Raw genomic sequence first — 19,031 nt, 5'->3', positions numbered from 1 at the left:
CTGGTTCACTTAACGAACCAATCTGATGGCTTTTACATAAATTTTTTATTATTTATAATTAAATCCATTATATCTAGTGGTCTGATTGACCAAATTACTTCTTTCAATTATTTGAAATTTTTATGTAAGGTTTTGGTTGACATGAAAAAGTTAGTGTCACGAGCGGGATTCGAACCCACGACCTTCGGCTCAATACGGCGCTGCTCTAACCACTTGTTGTCACGATAGTGGTTAGAGCAGCGGCGTATTGAGCCAAAGGTTGTGGGTTCGAATCCCGCTCGTGACACTAACTTTTTCATGTCCACCAAAACCTTACATAAAAATGTTAATTTATAATTAAAGTTCGCATAAAAAATTGGTCAAATCAAATTTCGTACATTTCAATATTTGTAGAACCTTTGGGTTAATTATGTGCTCCTTTTTTATGTTTGACAGTTTCGTCGCAAATTTTGATCGGTTCATACATTGCACTGTTTTTTTCCTAATTGGTCAAGAAAAACGCACCATACATGGATGTAACGTACTAATACAACAATTATACAAACAAAATAAACAAATATCTTTAACAACAATTAATCTTTAAAAACAATTATATAAACAAATAGTCTCTGAGGTTCTTCTGCTAACAGCTGTTGTTCGGAAGTCGGCCATCCTCGTCCGCAGCCCGATGACAGGATAATTAGGGGTGCTGCGTGTCTTTCGTAAAGTGGGCGTTCTATGACGAGATGAAAGGACGTCTGCGTGACAGCCTGGCTGCAATGGCATGCTGGTCAAGTCTCCAGCCAGAGTCGGTGTAGGTATGCCTTGCAGTTGCCATGACCTGTTGACACTTGTGTGGGCTTATGGTTCTGTGGAGTTTTATTTTAGTTCCTTTTTTAAATTGAGGGTAGGTACTGCTAGGTCTGCTTTCCTTTCTGTGAGGTACGTTACATCTCTTTTCACTCGTCAATCTGAGTATATCCCATCTTGAAGGTACTCTTGGGATGTTTGCAATAAGTCATTTAGGCGTCTTCGCCCCTCCCAGCTTCTTTAGCCTCTTAGTCTGCCTCCTCGTTACTGCTTATTCCTACTTGAGCTTTGACCCAACATTGCACTGGTATTCGTCCCATGGAATCAGTGAATGCCGGCGAAACTAACCGGATCCCGGGCGTTTTTGAAAACCGATTTCGTTATCCGCCAACAAACATTTTGATGTGATTATTAGATTTTTTTATTGCCTAAGAGTTTTTCACTGATAGACTATTGTGTTAGAATATTTTATTTTATTACAACTGGACATTGTCGTTTCAATTCAGGTCGTTAACCAGTAAATAAATGTTGAACATTGGAGAATTCAATTTTGAACGGAGTGTCAAAAATAAAAACCAGACGGGATAAAAAAACACCATCATAAATCTATTATGTGTTCATCCAGTCGCTGAATAAATATACTCCAACCGAACGGTTTACTACACTAATCACTGAATAGTGGGTCTAATATTGGAATGTAATATTTTCGGAACCTGTTAACATACGGCACTTGTGTTCTTTAAATAGTATTTGAACGATAAGCGCGAAATAATGATCTCAAAAATGAGTTTAACCTTTCATTAATTGTTTTGCAAGAAGACAAAAAGGAAAACAAGCGAGCGAGCGAGCGAGAGATAGATAGATAGATAGATAGATAGATAGATAGATAGATAGATAGAGAGAGAGAGAGAGAGAGAGAGAGAGTGAGAGGGAGGGAGAGAGAGATATACATAGATAGATAGATACTTTTTTCCAATTTATTTATTTTATTGTTTATTTATTTCGAGAGGGAGGGAGAGAGAGTGAGAGAAAGAGTGAATTGAATTGAACATTTCATTTATAAAACCTCTCAAAATTATGTCTCATGGACCTTTCATACATTTAACTAGCATTCCTATTTAAAATTAAAGTTTACATAATTCAAAATACAAAATACGTATAATACAAATATATATATTTTTTTACAGTCTACGTATACTTTCAATTATTATTGATCTTGTGCAGAGTATGATTGAACATAATCTAATGAGATAAAAGCTTTTACATGTTTCTTATAAATATTTTTAGATTTATATGATTTCATAGATTGGATAAATTGGTGTAAAGTTATATAGATTTAGGAAAAAATTGAGTTATAAAAACTACAGATTGAGAACGTGTAAAAGTAGTTTGTTTTAATTATTCAGAAATCGTGAGATGCGGCCTGGTGTGATGTAGGTTTCAGAAAATCATTTTCTTTATCATGCCAACGTTTCGATCTTTATTGAGATCATCTTCAGGGACTGGGATTTACCAACATTGTTTACATTTAACAAATACATTTAGGATGTGGAAAATTGAATTTATACAATGCAAAATATATTTTTTATGAAGTCTTTTCGGAGGATCTACGGAAGAGGTCAAACACAGAGAAAACTTCCTTTCGGTTTTCGCCGAGCTTTCGACAGTTTTATACTGTCATCTTCAGGGCCTGTTTTATTATCATATAAAAAAACAATTAAAACATGAAAAAACAACAAATGAGCCCCAAAAAACATAACGTACTTCTGTGCCCAAAACACCATGTCGTTTATTTCCCCATTAAGGTTTAAGTAAGATATTTCAATTTTTGTGCAATTTGTTGTTTTTTCATGTTTTAATTGTTTTTTTATATGATAATAAAACAGACCCTGAAGATGACAGTATAAAACTGTCGAAAGCTCGGCGAAAACCGAAAGGAAGTTTTCTCTGTGTTTGACCTCTTCCGTAGATCCTCCGAAAAGACTTCATGTTTCCCGCAGGTCTATAATCTAGTTCATCGTTATATTTTTTATATTCAATCAAAGTATTTCTACTCACTCAAAGTGTTTGTCTTCTGTGTAATTGTGCCATGTCGGTTGAGAGTGCCAGTGAGATTTTGCTGTTTTATGTTTATATACGTTGGATTTTGAAGGGGTGGGGAAGGAAGTCGGTATAGAAAAGACATTTTTGTATAAGGCGTCGGCTTCTTTGAGGTGAGGTAGTTTGTTTTTTTTTCTTTAAAAAGAGAAACAATATCAAATAGCTATAATGATTTTTGTATTGTTATTATGCCATGGAAAATAGTCAAAATTTTGTATTTCAACAAATCATCAATTTTTAAAATGAATAAATTATAGTATTTGCCATAAATTCTAGAATCATAGTTCAGTTTAAAGATATAGCGAATACACATTTTTACAGCAATGCGTAAATTATGAAGATTGTACTAGAAAGATTATAAATTACCGCAAGGCCGTATGTTATATTTGGAAGCATTAATGTATTAAAAAGCTTTAGCTTATGGATAAATTATTAATATTAAATAAGTTTATTAATTGATCTACTGATATACATTATATATTAATGGAATGTATTCTGCTAGAAGCTTTATCAATCTGTGTCTTCCAGGTTAAATATTTATCTATTACTAAGCCTATAATTTTTATTTCGTTCTTAAAATTAATATACTCTCATCAATTTTGCTTTGTTCAGTATTATCTTTCTTAAAATGTGCAAACTGTTTGTGATACCTTAATAAACTAGCTTTACGACTTTTAATATTAAGTGATAAACCATGATGATCGATACATTTTTGAAAAGTTTTTAAGTTTTTATGCCGCTATTTAGTTTTTCGATAATATGCTTACATTTGTATTTGATAATTGTAATTTTACATATTTATTCGGCAGTTAGTAATTTCGTAATATATTCTATTTACATGCTAAATAAACAATAAAGCTGATAGCGTAGACCCTTGAGGGACACCACGATTGGTAAACATCCAATTAGAATAATTATTTTTTGAAGTTGATACGCATTGTTGTCTATTGGAAATGTAAAATCTAAACCAATTAGCAATATTACAGGATAGATTAATTGATCTCAGCACTGAAATGAGTACATCATGATCAACACTGTCAAAGGCCCTGCTATAGTCAATGGAAACTAAAATAGTAATTTGTTTATCATCAATACCAGTTTTTATGCTATTTAACAATTTTATTGAAGATTTTTTTAGAGAGTGAGAGTGAATGAGTGAGTGAGTGAGTGAGTGAGTGAGTGAGAGAGAGAGAGAGAGAGAGAGAGAGAGAGAGAGAGTGAGAGTGAATGAGTGAGTGAGTGAGTGAGTGAGTGAGTGAGAGAGNGAGAGAGAGAGAGAGAGAGAGAGAGAGAGAGAGAGAGAGAGAGAGAGAGTAATGTTCGACTGATGATGGCAAAATACCGAAAGCGTCCGATAGACCAAACCAACGTGGATAGGCAGTCCAAAATGATCGGTAATGTCTACGTTTATATGGTTTTATTACCAAGTGATGGATCTCTCAATTGGTTGGTCGTAGAAGAAAACATAAATTTTCCGTGTCATAACATTTTATTTCGTTGTGAAAGTCTCATTTGTCCATCCTCAGCTCCATTAGGTCATTGCCATTATATGGAAATACTTACAATGTGTTTAATTATATTAATTAAAAGTAAAATGTTGGATTTAATTGTTGTTCAAAAGTACTTAAAAAAATTTAAGATAGGATCAGAAAGGACCTTGACAATTGAATCATTGTTCTCAACAGTTCACCAGGACGTGATGTACATTGTTCTTTACCTTCTTTGTTAGCCGAACGTCGTGGGTTCGAATCCCGCTCGTGATACTGACTTTTTTATCTCAAACAAGACCTTACATAAAGATTAATTAATTGAAAGCTGTTATTTGATCAATCGGACCACGAAATCTAATGAATTTAATAAGTTGTACTTTCAATGCCATAAAAAGCATTATACGATGAAATGAAAACCCTAGGTGCCTGAAAAATTCTATTAGTTGAGCATGAAAAGCCAGTTCGCCATTGTTTTTATAAAGACATGTCGAATATTCACTTGTTTGTTAGGAACCTTTTCTAAAACTGGAAAAAAGGGGACAATTAAAAATACATTATCGTGAGTGTAAATATAGAAGCCTCAAGATGAATGTAAGCACCAAGATTTACGTCTGTTTATGTGCAAAAAGATAAGGGAAAGATCGTAGATTTTGCACTTCTTTTACATTATCTTTAATCTTCTTCCAAACAAGGAGGAATTAAAAACCCGTCTTTCTGGATGATTTTAGACATCTCAGTTTTAACTACTTCTGGTTCTTTCTATAGCCAGGGTGTAACGACAATTCGCTAATTAATTGAACCGTCTAATACCATCCAATAACCAACCAAATGGTCTTTCACGAAGAGTAGCAAAAGTTCTTTTTCTCAAGTTGAAACAGTATCGAAGGAATTGTTGGGATAATTCTGGTTTTATTTTTACTGTCGTCCGAAGTAAATAGCTGTAATCATTAACTATAAATTATCTTAAATACAACAGCTTATGTATGATGTTTAGTGACCGCTAGTCAATGATTATTCGGAGATAGTGAGTTGCGGTCTGGTGTGAAGTAGGTTTTAGAAAATTTTTCTTTATCGTGCCAACGTTTCGATCTTTATTGAGATCATCTTCAGGGCTCAAAGTGTTTGTTTACCGGTAGATGTGTCATTCTTGTCTGTCGAAGAGAGCCAGGGGATACTCTCAACACGACAGACAAGAATGACACATCTACACGGAAAACAAACACTTTGAGCCCTGAAGATGATCTCAATAAAGATCGAAACGTTGGCACGATAAAGAAAATGTTTTGGTAAAACCTACGTCACACCGGACCGCATCTCACGATCTCCGAATAACAACACCTTGTATTTAATTTTTTACTGCCAAAAAAAAAATAGCTGGACTTTCAATTTCTTAACGCTTTCGCGCTTTTATCCTGTCAAATACCCCCAACACGGTTCGACAAGTTTATGGAGATTTCTCTCCGATTTTGTACGTGAAAGTGATCAAAAACCTATTTTCTGTCCTAGATTACAACGTGACAATCCAGCCAAACCTTTTTACTTTTCATTTGTTATTTATTAACATCTAGGCTAATTGTTGCGTTTAAGTAAATTTAATACCATTTTAAAGCGTTAAACAAAACAAATTGAACACATATACAAACAAAATATACATAACTCTGAAAAAAGAGGAACTACTCATTAGCAGTAATCACTTGCACTGTTATTCCCTGTCACTTAGGAGGTCGCCAGGCCAAGGACGCTTCAGGGGAGGATTATTTGGAAGGGTGCGTTGGTGTGACTGGATAATTGATAGTGAAACTTCTTGTAGCGGTTTTTCACTACTTCAAGGACATATTGGATGTTAAGGTCATTATGAACGGTAAGATTTGATACGTAGAAAGGAGCAATCACAATGGTTCGAAGGATTTTTGATTGTAGGGATTGGATACTTTGGAGGTTTTATTGTACCCCAAAGTTCGATGCCGTACGGCCAAATGGGACTCAAAATAGTTATACAATTGAGTCGATTATTTTGTAAAGTCCGTTTTGACTGTTTATCGAGCAATCTATAGAGAAATCTGAATCGCTAAGCTCTTGTCTTTTTAGTCGGGTGTGAGGGTTCCATGCAAATCATTGGCCAATGTATATCCCAAAGTAGCGGACTACATTAGCTGGGGGAGAGGGATACTATTATAAGATGGGAGCAGTGGTTATTCTCCGAAGAGTTAAGTGACATGTTTTTTGTATGTTTATTGTTATCTTCCACTGTTTGAACCACTGCTCAAGTTATGTGACGGCTTTGTAGGTGTCTAGTTGAAATTACAGGGTCTTTATGGGAGCAAAGGATGGCTGTATCATCCGTTTAGGTTGAAAGCATTGTTTCTGGAAGAGTAGGAATGTCTGCGGTATATACAGCGTAGAGGATGGATCCTATGATACTTCCTTGTGGTATCTCAGCATCTGTGCCATACCCGGCTGACAGAGAATTGCCACTGATGACGTGAAAGTATCTGACAGGTAGGTAGGATTTTATGAACAGGTAGTAGGTAAAAGGGAAGACTTTTTGGACAAACCAGATATTCACTGAAACACTTCTGAATGATTTTTCAACTTCAAAAACCAAAAATTGTGAAATATATAAAAAGTCATTAAATTATAATGAACCTGTATTATGCTGGTGTACTGCAAGGGTGGATTAAGAGGCGAGGCATCGTCATTTAAGGCGAGGTGGCGGTTTCTCGTGGTAGGAAGGTATATTGCCTGAGAAATATGGTTAAAATGGATCGGAAGCTTGGTGGAGAACTTTTGGAAGCGGGATAGGAACAGTTCATAGATAAAAGGAATATTGATGGATTGTGAGGTTATTTGCGTAGAAAAGTGCTTTGGCAATTTGTCTGAGGAGTTTTGATTGGAAGGATTCGTTGGATGTTGGATAGCCGGCAGTTCTACTTCATAGTTCAGAATGGTCTCAGTAATATCTTGTATAGAGTTGAGTTGTGACGGTAAAAACAGATATACGTCCTAAAAATCTTCGCATTTGTCGAAGTATTCTGTTGGGTTGTTGACCCTTTAACTTTTGCCTGAGGTTTCCATGTCATTACGCTTTTTATGTATTGACTTGAGTGGCTGTTGGTAGCTCGGTTTTATTGATATAAAGTTGACTTTTTTCCTAAGTCAATTTTTTCTTTCTCTTTTTAACCAGTCTTTGACGAACTCAAGAGGTTTGTAGGTGGCTTGGATTATGATGGTGATAAAAGGAGACGAGAAAGTGGGGCTTTATGTTCCCCAAGCAGCCTTAGCTTTCCTAGTTCCTTAGTTCAATGCACTCGATAAGTAGACTTTTTCTCAGTCAATCTTTTCCTTCTCTTTTTAACCAGTCTTTGACGAACTCAAGAAGTTTGTAGGTTTCTTGGATTATGATTATTTATTATTATAAAAAGAGACGAAAAAGTGGGGCTTTATGTTCCCCAAGCAGTCTTATGGCTGGATATTTCTTTCTTCAGTATAAAATTTGGTTAGATCACAGAATTGCCATCCACATAATAATGATAGTGCCAGGATGGGAAATTTAGCAGTATAAATCGTGAAGAGGATAGGGTCAAGAACGCTCCCTTGTGGGACACCGGCCTGTATTTTTCTGATAAAGTATTCGTTGCCTTAGCTTACTCTGAAGCAGTAGTCAATATCATAAAAATACGAAAAATTCACAGATTATCTTTAGAATTACGTAAATGAAATTAGTTCTCTAAAGAAATATAATTTCATTTAATTCGGGTATGAATGTTCAAGGATTTTGGTCAAATATTATATTTCTAAGCATAAGAGTTTATAATGATTTTTTTATTGCAAGAACCTATTGGGATGAAGAATGGTTGGGAATAGGCAGGGATGATTTCTTCAATTTTCTAAAGCGTTTTGACCTTTTGTCCTGCCTGAAAATTATTTTACTCTATTGAAACATAAAAGTATTTAAAGGGAAATAAAACGAATTACAGTTAGAAGTAAGAAATAAAAATGAGAAAGGCAAACTTAAGGAGGAAATCAAATGAATCTTTTTTTTCTTTTTGCCTGTTTACAATTATGATAATGTATCTACCAATTAAATTTAACATCGGAAGTTTCACCTTTGCCCTGATAAAAATATCGTTTTTAAAGACAAGAAATCTACTCGTTGTCTCTAGATACAACATTAGAAAGATTGGTTTGATCGATATTGAGTAGTATATTATTTAACTATTGACAAAATGTTTAAAAGTGTAAAAATAAATAGTTTGAAAAAAAAAACAGTCAGTTATGGATTTACAGTAACAATTCATAACGTATTGTGTATGTGCTTTGAACGCTAAATCTCTGTTTATGAGTACTATGAGTAGCACCTCACATCAAGTGCACTGCTACAAAGATGCGTTCTGGTCAAAAAGAGATTTTAAGATTTGTACGTGCTCCAAACTGTCTCAGTTTCGTTTCCATTCATTTGAAAATTCATTCCCTTCCCAGTGGCCTGAGATAAGATAGTCTAATCATTTGGATAAAGAGGCATGCGCTTAAGAGACATTTTGAGTTCGAGACTTCATTGCCGCCAGTCTAGATCATGACTCTGCAGCATCAACAATGCAGGTAAGCTTACAGAACAGTTTTACAATTTAATACGTTCGTGGTTAACGCCAAATTAATGGAACTTTAATTAATATTGGTTTATTATGGGAAGGAACTTAACTTTCGAGATCATGCTTAATTTTTTCTCAAATGATCGTTATTTCAATTATGTAATAAATATATGAAATTTTTTAGCCATTGCTGCTTGAAATCCATCAATTATAAAAATACCTTATTAATTTGTTAAGCATTTTTTTATTTATTTGAATTAACTTATTACAGTCTTATATAATAATTTATGCTTGATTTAATTAGAATTGCTATTCACTATTTTAAAAAAATAGCCAAACAAGCTAACTTTTGTTTTTGTTTAAATCCAGTCAAAATTCTCTATCATTAATTAAAAAACTCAGTTTAAACCGTGTGAAAATCATGTAAAATCCAAAAATCCAAGCCATGTTATAAAATGTAGTAAATATGCCATAAAAAACTATAGTTATTTTTAAGAATTAGGGCATAAACAAGGATGAACTATTGTTGAAAATTGATAAACTCGATAGTAAATTTTACTCAAATAACAAATTAGCTCCGGAGCTTTTAGCGGACGAAGTTGTCTTAAATTTCCGTTTACGTTGTATTAAATTTAATATTAAACAAATCAAATTTGACAAACTGACAGCCCCATTAGGATCACGTTTCCTTTATTGCTTTTGTAACATATTCGCACATATACGCCAAAAATTTCCCTACGAATTTATTTGATTTTTTTTTAAATTTGCAGAATGAAATTGTTAATTAGACTTTTTTTTGTGCAAATCGACAAATGTTTTGACCTCTGAATTGACGCTTATTGACTAGGCACAAAGGTTCTTTTTTGTCCGAGTCTAGGTCGGGACATCTGCGATCTTAGGATATAGAAAGGTCTATGTCGACGTTTCACGATTTTTTGAGTAATCAGAATTCGTTGTCCTGTTTATTTACGTTTCTTGTTAAATGTATCGAGTTATTTCCATTACGAAACTGTAAAGTTCATTTTAATCGCTAAAGTTAGTATAGACCTAATTTTCGTCTTGAAATACACTGATGGACAAAATAAACGCACCACCCTTAAATTTTAATATATTTAGGTTTATTCATATTTTGCATACCAAAAATAGGCTTGGTTGTAACCAAAAGACATTTAAAAAGAAAATGCTTATTGTCTTACCATAAAAACAAAAACAAATATTGAATAAAGAATTTTTAAAAAATTGAAATGTAAAAGGAATTTTTTTTCCGTTAATTTATTTTATTTTTCCCATAGAGTATTACATTTTTGTGACTAACATAATGCTTTATTTTCTCAATTATTATGTTGTTTTTAATTTGATGTAAGATAGAGAAAAACGAATCAATATTAAGTTCATTCCCTTCCAGCATTAGTCTGTTTATTGCCATGTATATCATATAAATTCACTAGTTTTTCTTTCAATTAATTAAGGTTTTTAGTTGAGATAAAAAATTCAGTGTCACGAGTGGGATTCGAACCCACGACCTTCGGCTAGATACGCCGCTACTCTACCACTTGAGCTATCGTGACTTCGATCCACTCGGGCACTAACTTCCCATCTCAACCCCACCTTTTGAATTTTCCCTCCTTTTTGCCATTTTTCAAGTTAATTTAATAAGTTAAAAATTAAGTATACTTCACTAAAGATCTCCGTGGACATTTCATTTGTCGCCGAGAATCAAATAGATTACTCGACATCTGAAAAATGGCAAAAAGGAGGGAAAACTCAAAAGGTGGGGTTGAGATGGGAAGTTAGTGCCCGAGTGGATCGAAGTCACGATAGCTCAAGTGGTAGAGTAGCGGCATATCAAGCCGAAGGTCGCGGGTTCGAATCCCGCTCGTGACACTAACATTTTCATTTTCAACCTAGACCTTACTGTAAAAGAATAATTAATTGAAAGAAGTATTTGATCAATTAGACAACTAAATGAAATTCTTTATTATTACTATTCTTTTGCCTAAATTCTAATTTTTGGTACTATTATTTCTGTTTTTATACTTTGTGAAGGCTGAAATGGTGACTAGTTGTTAGCCCCTGGAGCCTGATCTAGGCGGCTGGAAGTATAAGATCGATGTCTGATCCAGGACTGCCAACTAGAGATTATACTGGGATTACGAGCTGATCAAAAGAGTTAACTCAACGGTAATACCACTCCGATACCAAACCTCAGCGATTGACGGTCATTATTGAATTTTGTCTTTACCCAACTAAGTAACTTGACTACTGACTTCACCCACTTTGCCGTCCAGCCGCGCGCCTCTCTCTTGTTTCACCTCTCCATGCCGAACGGTGCCCGCCTTTCTGCGGCTTTGTCCCATGTTCAAGTTTATCAGGTCCGTTTTAAAAAAACCCAAGACAAAAATTTTATCTGTAAGTTAAAAAGATATAAAAATGCATACCTCAAATCATTTATAATAGTTTGTATTATTTGATAAGGACGGTCTTAATAAGTAGTTCTGCTAAAAAAATTATCTTTTTGAAAGCCAGTTCGTGATCGATTTACAAAGCTGTAGTTTTCGAATCAAGTCAATCGACAAAAAGAGCCATCTAAAATTATTCTCTGCTGGACCAAAACTACCGTAAACCGGCTTCGGATAGGAAGGAAAACATTTCCAGGAGGCCAAATCGGGATGCGATTGTCGTGTTTGCCAGAGTCCACACGTCACGTTCTTCAAATATTTACACCCTGGTATATATTGTAAGACAACCGGATCTCATAAAGCTACGGCGACGGATTTGGTATGGTAGAATTAAGAAAACTGACGCTGTTTTCGAATAGTTTCTGTATTATCAAGAGAAAAATTGTACGGATTTTTTAGAAATAATTTCTCTCAGAAATAATTTTAAATCGATTGCCTTTCATTGATAAAACTACTTTGTTCTCGGATGAAAAATTTTAATAAATAAATACAATTTAGCCGACTCATTGGGATGGAATGGTATGGTAATGAGGATAGGAGGGTTTGTACTCCCCAGGCACTGCAGCCTTCTGGCTTACTGTACCTTCCTAGTTCCCTAGTTCAGCAAGATATTCGAGCGTGCTATCCCGCATAGCTGAATTCCTGCATGAAAACAGCATCATTATGCCAGAGCAGTTTGGTTTCAGGCCAGGACTACCACTGCACAATTAGCTAGGATAGTAGATGACATAACGCTAGCGTTTAACTTACGAAAACATACTGGCATAGTTCTAATAGATGTCCCAAAGGCCTTTGACACTGTTTGGCATAATAGTCAGCAGGATGATGGATATAATAAAAATAGTCTACTCCTATCTCTTATCCAGACAATTCCGTATTTCTTTTGGATCATCCCAACCGATAGACAGTGTTACTGGTGTACCTCAAGGCTCTATCCTTGGACCCATTCTATTTCTCCCATATTTTAACAAAATACCCCAAGAATGAAAAAATGGCTCTCCATGCTGACGATATCGCTCTCTACTGCTCTTCATGGAGGAAAGGACACAATATCGAACTGATTAGACAATGCAATGCATAGGAAGTTTTTGCAGTTTTTGAAAACGGGGGCAATAGTTTTCAGCAAGCGTAGACAGTTGCTTTATAAAAGATTCAATTTGAAGGTATAACTGTGTCCTGGTCTGAGTCAGTCAAATATCTTGGGGTGACAACCATAACTATTAACTGATAACTTTCACTCCCCATGTCAGTAAACAAAGGCAAAGCGTCTATCCGAGTACTTTTCCCTCTGGTCTGTCGCCAGTCTGGCCTGTCACCTGCCAATAAGATTTTTCTGTAAAAGGTGAGGGTCAGGCCCATGCTCCTGTATGCGTGCCATTCCTGGGGCCTGACATGCAGGACTAATGTCGCCAGGCTCGCCCCAATATACACGCATATCGGAACTGCACAATGCGACAAACATGTTAATACATCAGAGATGCAACTATTAAATTTTTTAAGCAATGCGAAGCTAGTACCAGTACAATCTGTTGCCAGATGCTTGGTTATGCTACCTATGCTTGGACGACAGGTACATGCATAGGAGAATAAAGAACGCTCTCTTATAAATTGGTCAAAATTGCTGGGGTTTTAATCTAATTTTTCCCTCCCTGGTTCAGTGCAATGACTCAATCCTTCTTCTTAAAAGTATCAGGTCACTGACTTTCGCTGCTACAATTTCAATCCTTAGATTTTTTCGTTAGGTTAAATCTCCATTGAGCTGTTGCTTGCATTCGAAGATGGGTGGTTGTTTCTCCCTTCTCATTGCATAATCTGCAGATGGGACCACTCATTAGTGTCACAGTTTATCTAGTTGAGTTCACCTCGTAACTTTTAAAGAACTAATTATGTTCCTCTTCAGTCATCTTACGATGGGTATATGTAGCGACTGGCTTCGATGTTCGGGTGGTTTTGGAGACGTGTGATTCTGCTTATAAGCATGACATGTTATCTCAGGGCGATGCGCTGATCAGATATCTGTATATGTCACTATTGCGAATATACCAAGGATCTACCATATTTCATCGTTGTTTATTTTTGAAACCGTTTCATTACGATTGTATTCTTTCTATTGGCACATCCCCAAAATTGTATAATATACATCCATGTTTTTAATGTTAATTATAAATAGGTTTTAAAATGTAATTATAAATTATTATTTTATTTTGTCAATTAACAATTCTTTTTATCTAAGGTCTTGGGTTAAGAACGGGACAACTTTTTCATCTCTACCAAGACCTTAGATAAAAAGAATAATTGATCGAAATAATTAATATGGTCAATTATGACCGCTAAACATATATGGATTAATTTTATTTTTTATTGATAGCCGGGAATTCCTTCCAAATCAATAAAGTCGACGGTATTTAATATCAAGTTCTTTCTTTTTATATTTGATATGTGCTCTGCAATTTAATTTTTTTTATCTATTGTCAAGCATAAATATTTTACTGAATTCTGGAAAGGTACTTTACCATTGAAGAGGATTCGTTTGTCTACTAATTTTCTATTTGTGAAATTTACATGTAAGGATTTAATTTGATCTTCCATCATTCATGGATGATGTTGACTGCCATCTGCAGTCGATTCGATGATTTTTCGACTGCATCATCGGCAAAGGTTGCGACAGTCGTTTTCCATCAGTGATAGGTCATTTGTAGCAAGTACAGCACAGGGCCTAAGATGCTACCGTGTGGTAGCCAGGCTTGATTTCAAACAAATCAGAGTAGTCTTGTTAATTAACTTGGAATAGTCTTTCCGAAAGGTAGGAGGTCAAAAGTTCGACATATTGTTTTGGGAATATTTTTTTTATTTATATATTTAACGTTCGCTGAGTGTTTCTGAATCCAAACTGATGGCTTGTTATAATGTTCATTTTTTTTCAACGAAGGGTTTTTGTCTTTTTTGCAAAATTTTTTCAAATAAGTTTGAGATAACTGGAAGCAATGAGATGGTGCGATAGGATGATTCGTTTGGTGGCTTACCAGGTGTTAAGCTTTAAGTCATAAACATAATTTATTATATTAAATATTTTTTTTTAGATTTGGAAGACTATGTCATCTATCATTTTTAAAACTAGTTTAATTAGAAAAAATAACTTCAAATTCAATCAATTCATCAAAATCTACAGACTGGAAAAAAATTATAGAGCATTATATCCCCTTAAACATTTCCTTGGGTGGTCAGGCTTCTCTGCAAACAGGAATATACTTAAAACAACAATAAGTACTAAAGTAACAATAAGTACAATAAGTAACAAAGATAATGTGAAAGTTGACGCGTAATAATGCCATCATTTGTATATTAAAAAAATTCTTCCTCGATCCGCTTTACTTTCTTAAAGTGAAATTATAAATTAGTTTCTCTCTGACATCAAAAAAGGGCTTAAAAGATATTACAAAATTATTTATACTTAATTTAAGAACTGTTTTGTTAAAGTCTTTTATTTTAAATGTTACATTATATAAAAGAAAATTTTAAGAGCTGTCCATTTTATAACTTTATGTAAGCTGCGCTTGAATAACTGAGTTTTTTAACTGTCTTTAATTTGACATTTGAATTTACATATTTTTTTCCTTTGATCATCTAAAATTGTTAACATTAATGTATTAATTACTCTTTTCTGGAGTTGAAATATCTTTATATTCTTATAAATGCGATAAACATATTTCACTAAATTTATAGAAAACCATAACTTCGCAAAAATAAGAGGTTTTTTAATTGCTTAATTTATTATACAATTTAATGAAATGTTATATTGCTAAATCAATCTAGGATTGTTTTGTTTAATGCTCTTTATGTTTAGATAAAATATAAGTAGCTTCCCATAGATTATTTATAACATAGGTCTAGATACATAGAATGACTCAAAGTTTGTTTTTTTTCAAAACGATAAAAACAGTCAAAGGTTATCGTTTAGTCAACGATCAAGGACTGCAGATTAAGGAGACATTAAAATCCCGGAAATTTTTGCATGCCAATTTTAACTCGGTTCAATATTCAGTAAAACCCTTCAGTTAAGTTATTTAACTCTACTTCCCATAAATTCAATCATTGGTCAAAATGAACAATAAATGTGCTGTCTTTTTAAAAATGGAAAAATCTTTTCTCTGAAAAATCTAGCAGATAAATTTCGTTTTGCACTTGAGCATAATTTAAATAGTAGCAATGAGCATAATGTAATCCAATGCCTTCAATGTTTTCAACAATGATCAATTCAATAAAAAACTTTTCAAATAAAATAAGCCCAATTTTTTAAAATTTTATTTCCAATTGGTGTTTATTTTATAAATTTTTATGTTGAAATATAGGTATATTTAAAAAAATATACACGACAACATAAACTATACATGTTTTCATTTAAAGTTTCAAGTTATATGAAGACTTGATGATTTGAAAAACAAATAACAATATTGACAAAGAATGTGGAACATTTCTAACCTGTGTATTGTTGAAAAAAGACAAGCAACGACTAGATAAAGCTGTGATTAATAATGATGTGATAACTTATTAGCCCTTTAGGAAATGATAGTAATTTGTTTTGGTTATAATTATAGTATTGAATAATTGTTTCATTTTTGAGCAAGTTGGTCAGATTTTCTTGATAGAATTGATAGGTTTACCTGTTTTTCAAAGTCGATTGTAATTCTCCAATACCGGTTTTTGACGGTTTTGGGTTTTAAAAGTGGTACGGAGTGATATCACAATGGATTTAATTCAGGTTGTGTTATAGTCACGATCCAAATGCTATTTCATGCCCTGATTTGTTAATATTTTCATTCTGTTCAGTAACGACTTGCCTTTCTCGGTGAGACGTGATGTGTTAACGTAGAAGTAGATGGCTGAAGGTTTTTCACCTCATCTCGTACCATACAGAAAAATGTAAAGTAATCGGAATGAAATGGTACTAGTTAAACTTTTAGCTTATTTAACACATCTTTAGATATGCTGGGTCGAATTAAAAATTATTTCGATTAGTTTCCTCAGTCGACATTTGTGGCATACAAATCGTTTTATTTATTTTATTCGCAACTTTAATTAAATTACAATAAATAAATATTTTTTCGATTAATTAATCTTTATGTCAGGTATTGGTTGAAATGAAAAAGTCAGTGACACGAGCGGGATTCGAACCCACGACCTTCGGCTAAATACGCCGCGGCTCTACTACTTGAGCTATCGTGACTTCGGTCCACTCGGACACCAATCTCCCACCTTTCGAATTTTCCTTCCTTTTTGCCATTAATTGAAAGAAATTATTTTGTCAATCGGACCCCGAAATATAATGGATCTAACAAATAAATATGTTATTTATAATATGAACAGCATAACTTTGTTAAATAACAGAGTCATCACCAAAAGATAATGCTTTGATATTGTTACTGCTTACGTTTTACACTACAAGAAGTCGTGTGGTCATTTCCTTTTAAGCCTTCTAGCAGAGTAATTTAGAAGAATGGAGTGTACAATTTTGGTTACAATATGTGGAAATGGTGTGGTATTTAAGGTATCTTGCTCTGGCCAGGTCATGGACGAAAGGAAGAAGTCTGTGTGATGGTGAAGTGCGTCGAATATTTTTCGGAAAATCGTGGATGTTTAGGTCTGGGTGTACAGATATTGGAGCATTCATTTGAAACCTGAATTGAATAGTATTACGTTAGTTACATATCAATCACCTGCCCAGAAATATTCCAAAGAAATCTATATTTTCGTCGTAGGAAAGATGATACTTCGATTCGTAGATGTGTACAAGTTAAATATACTTCTTCATTAATGGCCTCCCTTTTGTACCTGAAGGTGATGTTCAGGTTGGTAAAACTAAAATTTAAAGCATTATGATATGCTTATGATTTTTTTACTCGTCAATCTTACTGTCAACCTCGCCAAATTTAACCGGTAGTTTGTAGAAAAAGTTGGTACACCATCCTGACTGATTTTCTTACAATCACCTATTGAAATAATCAAACAGCACAAATATTCTGGATTTACACTTGCACCCTTTCCACATAAATGATGTATGGTCAAGAAAGGCCTCACACCAGTACTGCCCCATCTCAAGGGATGAAGAAATAATGTCTACCATGTGATGGCACTGTTCACAGTTGAGTGGCAGTTACACTAACAGTACACAATTGAAGTTCAGGGATTATAAACTGCTCAAAAATGAGCAGGGATTGTCGTAATGTACGCTTTAGCCCGATTCCAAGAGGGTGGAAGTGTCAATAAGAAGCCTGGTACTAGATATCGGCATAACGACGCTAAGGGAGGACAGAAATATTGTCATTGCTGCAAAACATAACTTCTAGCTTTCCATAGTGTTTACCTTATCCTAAATGAAATACAAGTTGTTTTGGTACGGACTTTATCAGATGGCCATCGTCACATCGTATACCCCTTTCAGACCTGCAGCAACTGCTCGCCTCCAGCAACTGAGGAGAATATGATGCAGAAGAGAACATTGGAATGCTGTTATGTTTACTGATGTGTCGCGTTTCTGACTGCATAGTGATAGCAGGCGCCGAAGAGCCTGCCGAGAAAAGGGGATGCGTACAATGCCCTAGTTCGAGCTTTCTTCAGTACAGTGCATTCCCAAATACACGGTCGTCCTTAAAAGGACAATGAGGATCTTTAACGCCCGTACCTGGCTCACGGCCTTACCAGACGTTTTGATTCTCAAGATGAGAGATGACGCACCTCCGCTCACGACTGAATGTGTGTTACAACCGCAAGCGTTGGTGTAGACGCTGTCCCATCCCCGAGGGGCCAAAACGAACCTCACTCCCAGCTTGCCCATTCCGAGTGGTCGGATCTGGATTAAGCATCAGACCGTATGCCGCGCGTAAAGGGCTACCCTAGGTGGCTGCAATGCATCAGCCTGGTCTCCCTAGATAGAGAAGGCCACTCCTATCTACCAGAGTATAGAGGCTCCTCCAGCGTAAGAACTTCCGGATCCGCTCCGGCCACGTTTTTGTTTAAAGTGGAATTGCTAACCACCCCCTAGAGGACACTGCCTTCGCTAAAGGGCGCCATTCGTGTAGGCGGTGTAGTGGTCTGTTCTGGGATTTACACTGGAGGACGAATTGGACTCCATATTGTTGAAGGCAACCTCACCGCAGTCCGTTATACCCAAGAAATTATCGAGGAATACATCTGTCAAACCTGGGATCTCATTGGCAGGGATTTTTGATTTGGATGACAATGCCAGACCCCATTCATATAGGCAGAGTTGTTCATCAATGTTTAAACTATCTGGGAAGTTCCTATCTGCCCCTTCCTCCATTCTCTCCAGACCTCAATTCCATTGAGCATATATGGAATGCGTTGCAGAGGATTTTCGATCATCATTAGCAGCCAGTTGACCTGCATCAACTGAGTGCAATGTTGCAACATCTATGGAATGAAATTCCTTATGAAATTAGTGACAACCTTAATAACATTATGCTTCCCAGTATGACACTGTATTAATTGTTTCAAATAATTATTGTGATCAATAATGAAAATTATGGAATTAAAAGCTTTTATTTTGTTATTTTTCAAAATCCCTTTATTAACTTTTTCTTCATTAA

The 19,031-nt window shown here is 34.9% G+C and overlaps 1 protein-coding gene and 1 non-coding gene across 2 annotated transcripts in view; both read left to right on the top strand.

Annotated features, from left to right (window-relative positions):
* Positions 1 to 8,879: 8,879 nt before the first annotated feature.
* Positions 8,880 to 19,031, top strand: part of LOC106667701 (vasoactive intestinal polypeptide receptor 2-like) — a 30,369-nt gene continuing 20,217 nt past the window's right edge. The window contains exon 1 of the mRNA XM_014395819.2: positions 8,880 to 8,978. Coding sequence (XP_014251305.1) covers positions 8,973 to 8,978 — 6 coding nt within the window. The 5' untranslated portion in view covers positions 8,880 to 8,972. The remainder of the gene's footprint in view (positions 8,979 to 19,031) is intronic.
* On the top strand, positions 10,780 to 10,852 carry Trnad-auc. The gene has a single exon. It is a non-coding gene; the product is annotated as a tRNA-Asp (tRNA).

This window comes from Cimex lectularius, unplaced genomic scaffold (assembly GCF_000648675.2).
Source record: "Cimex lectularius strain Harlan isolate CLEC.00 unplaced genomic scaffold, Clec_2.1 scaffold277, whole genome shotgun sequence".
Lineage (NCBI taxonomy): Eukaryota > Metazoa > Arthropoda > Insecta > Hemiptera > Cimicidae > Cimex > Cimex lectularius.
The sequence above is the reverse complement of the archived record's forward strand: the minus strand, read 5'-3'. Positions and strand labels throughout refer to the sequence as shown.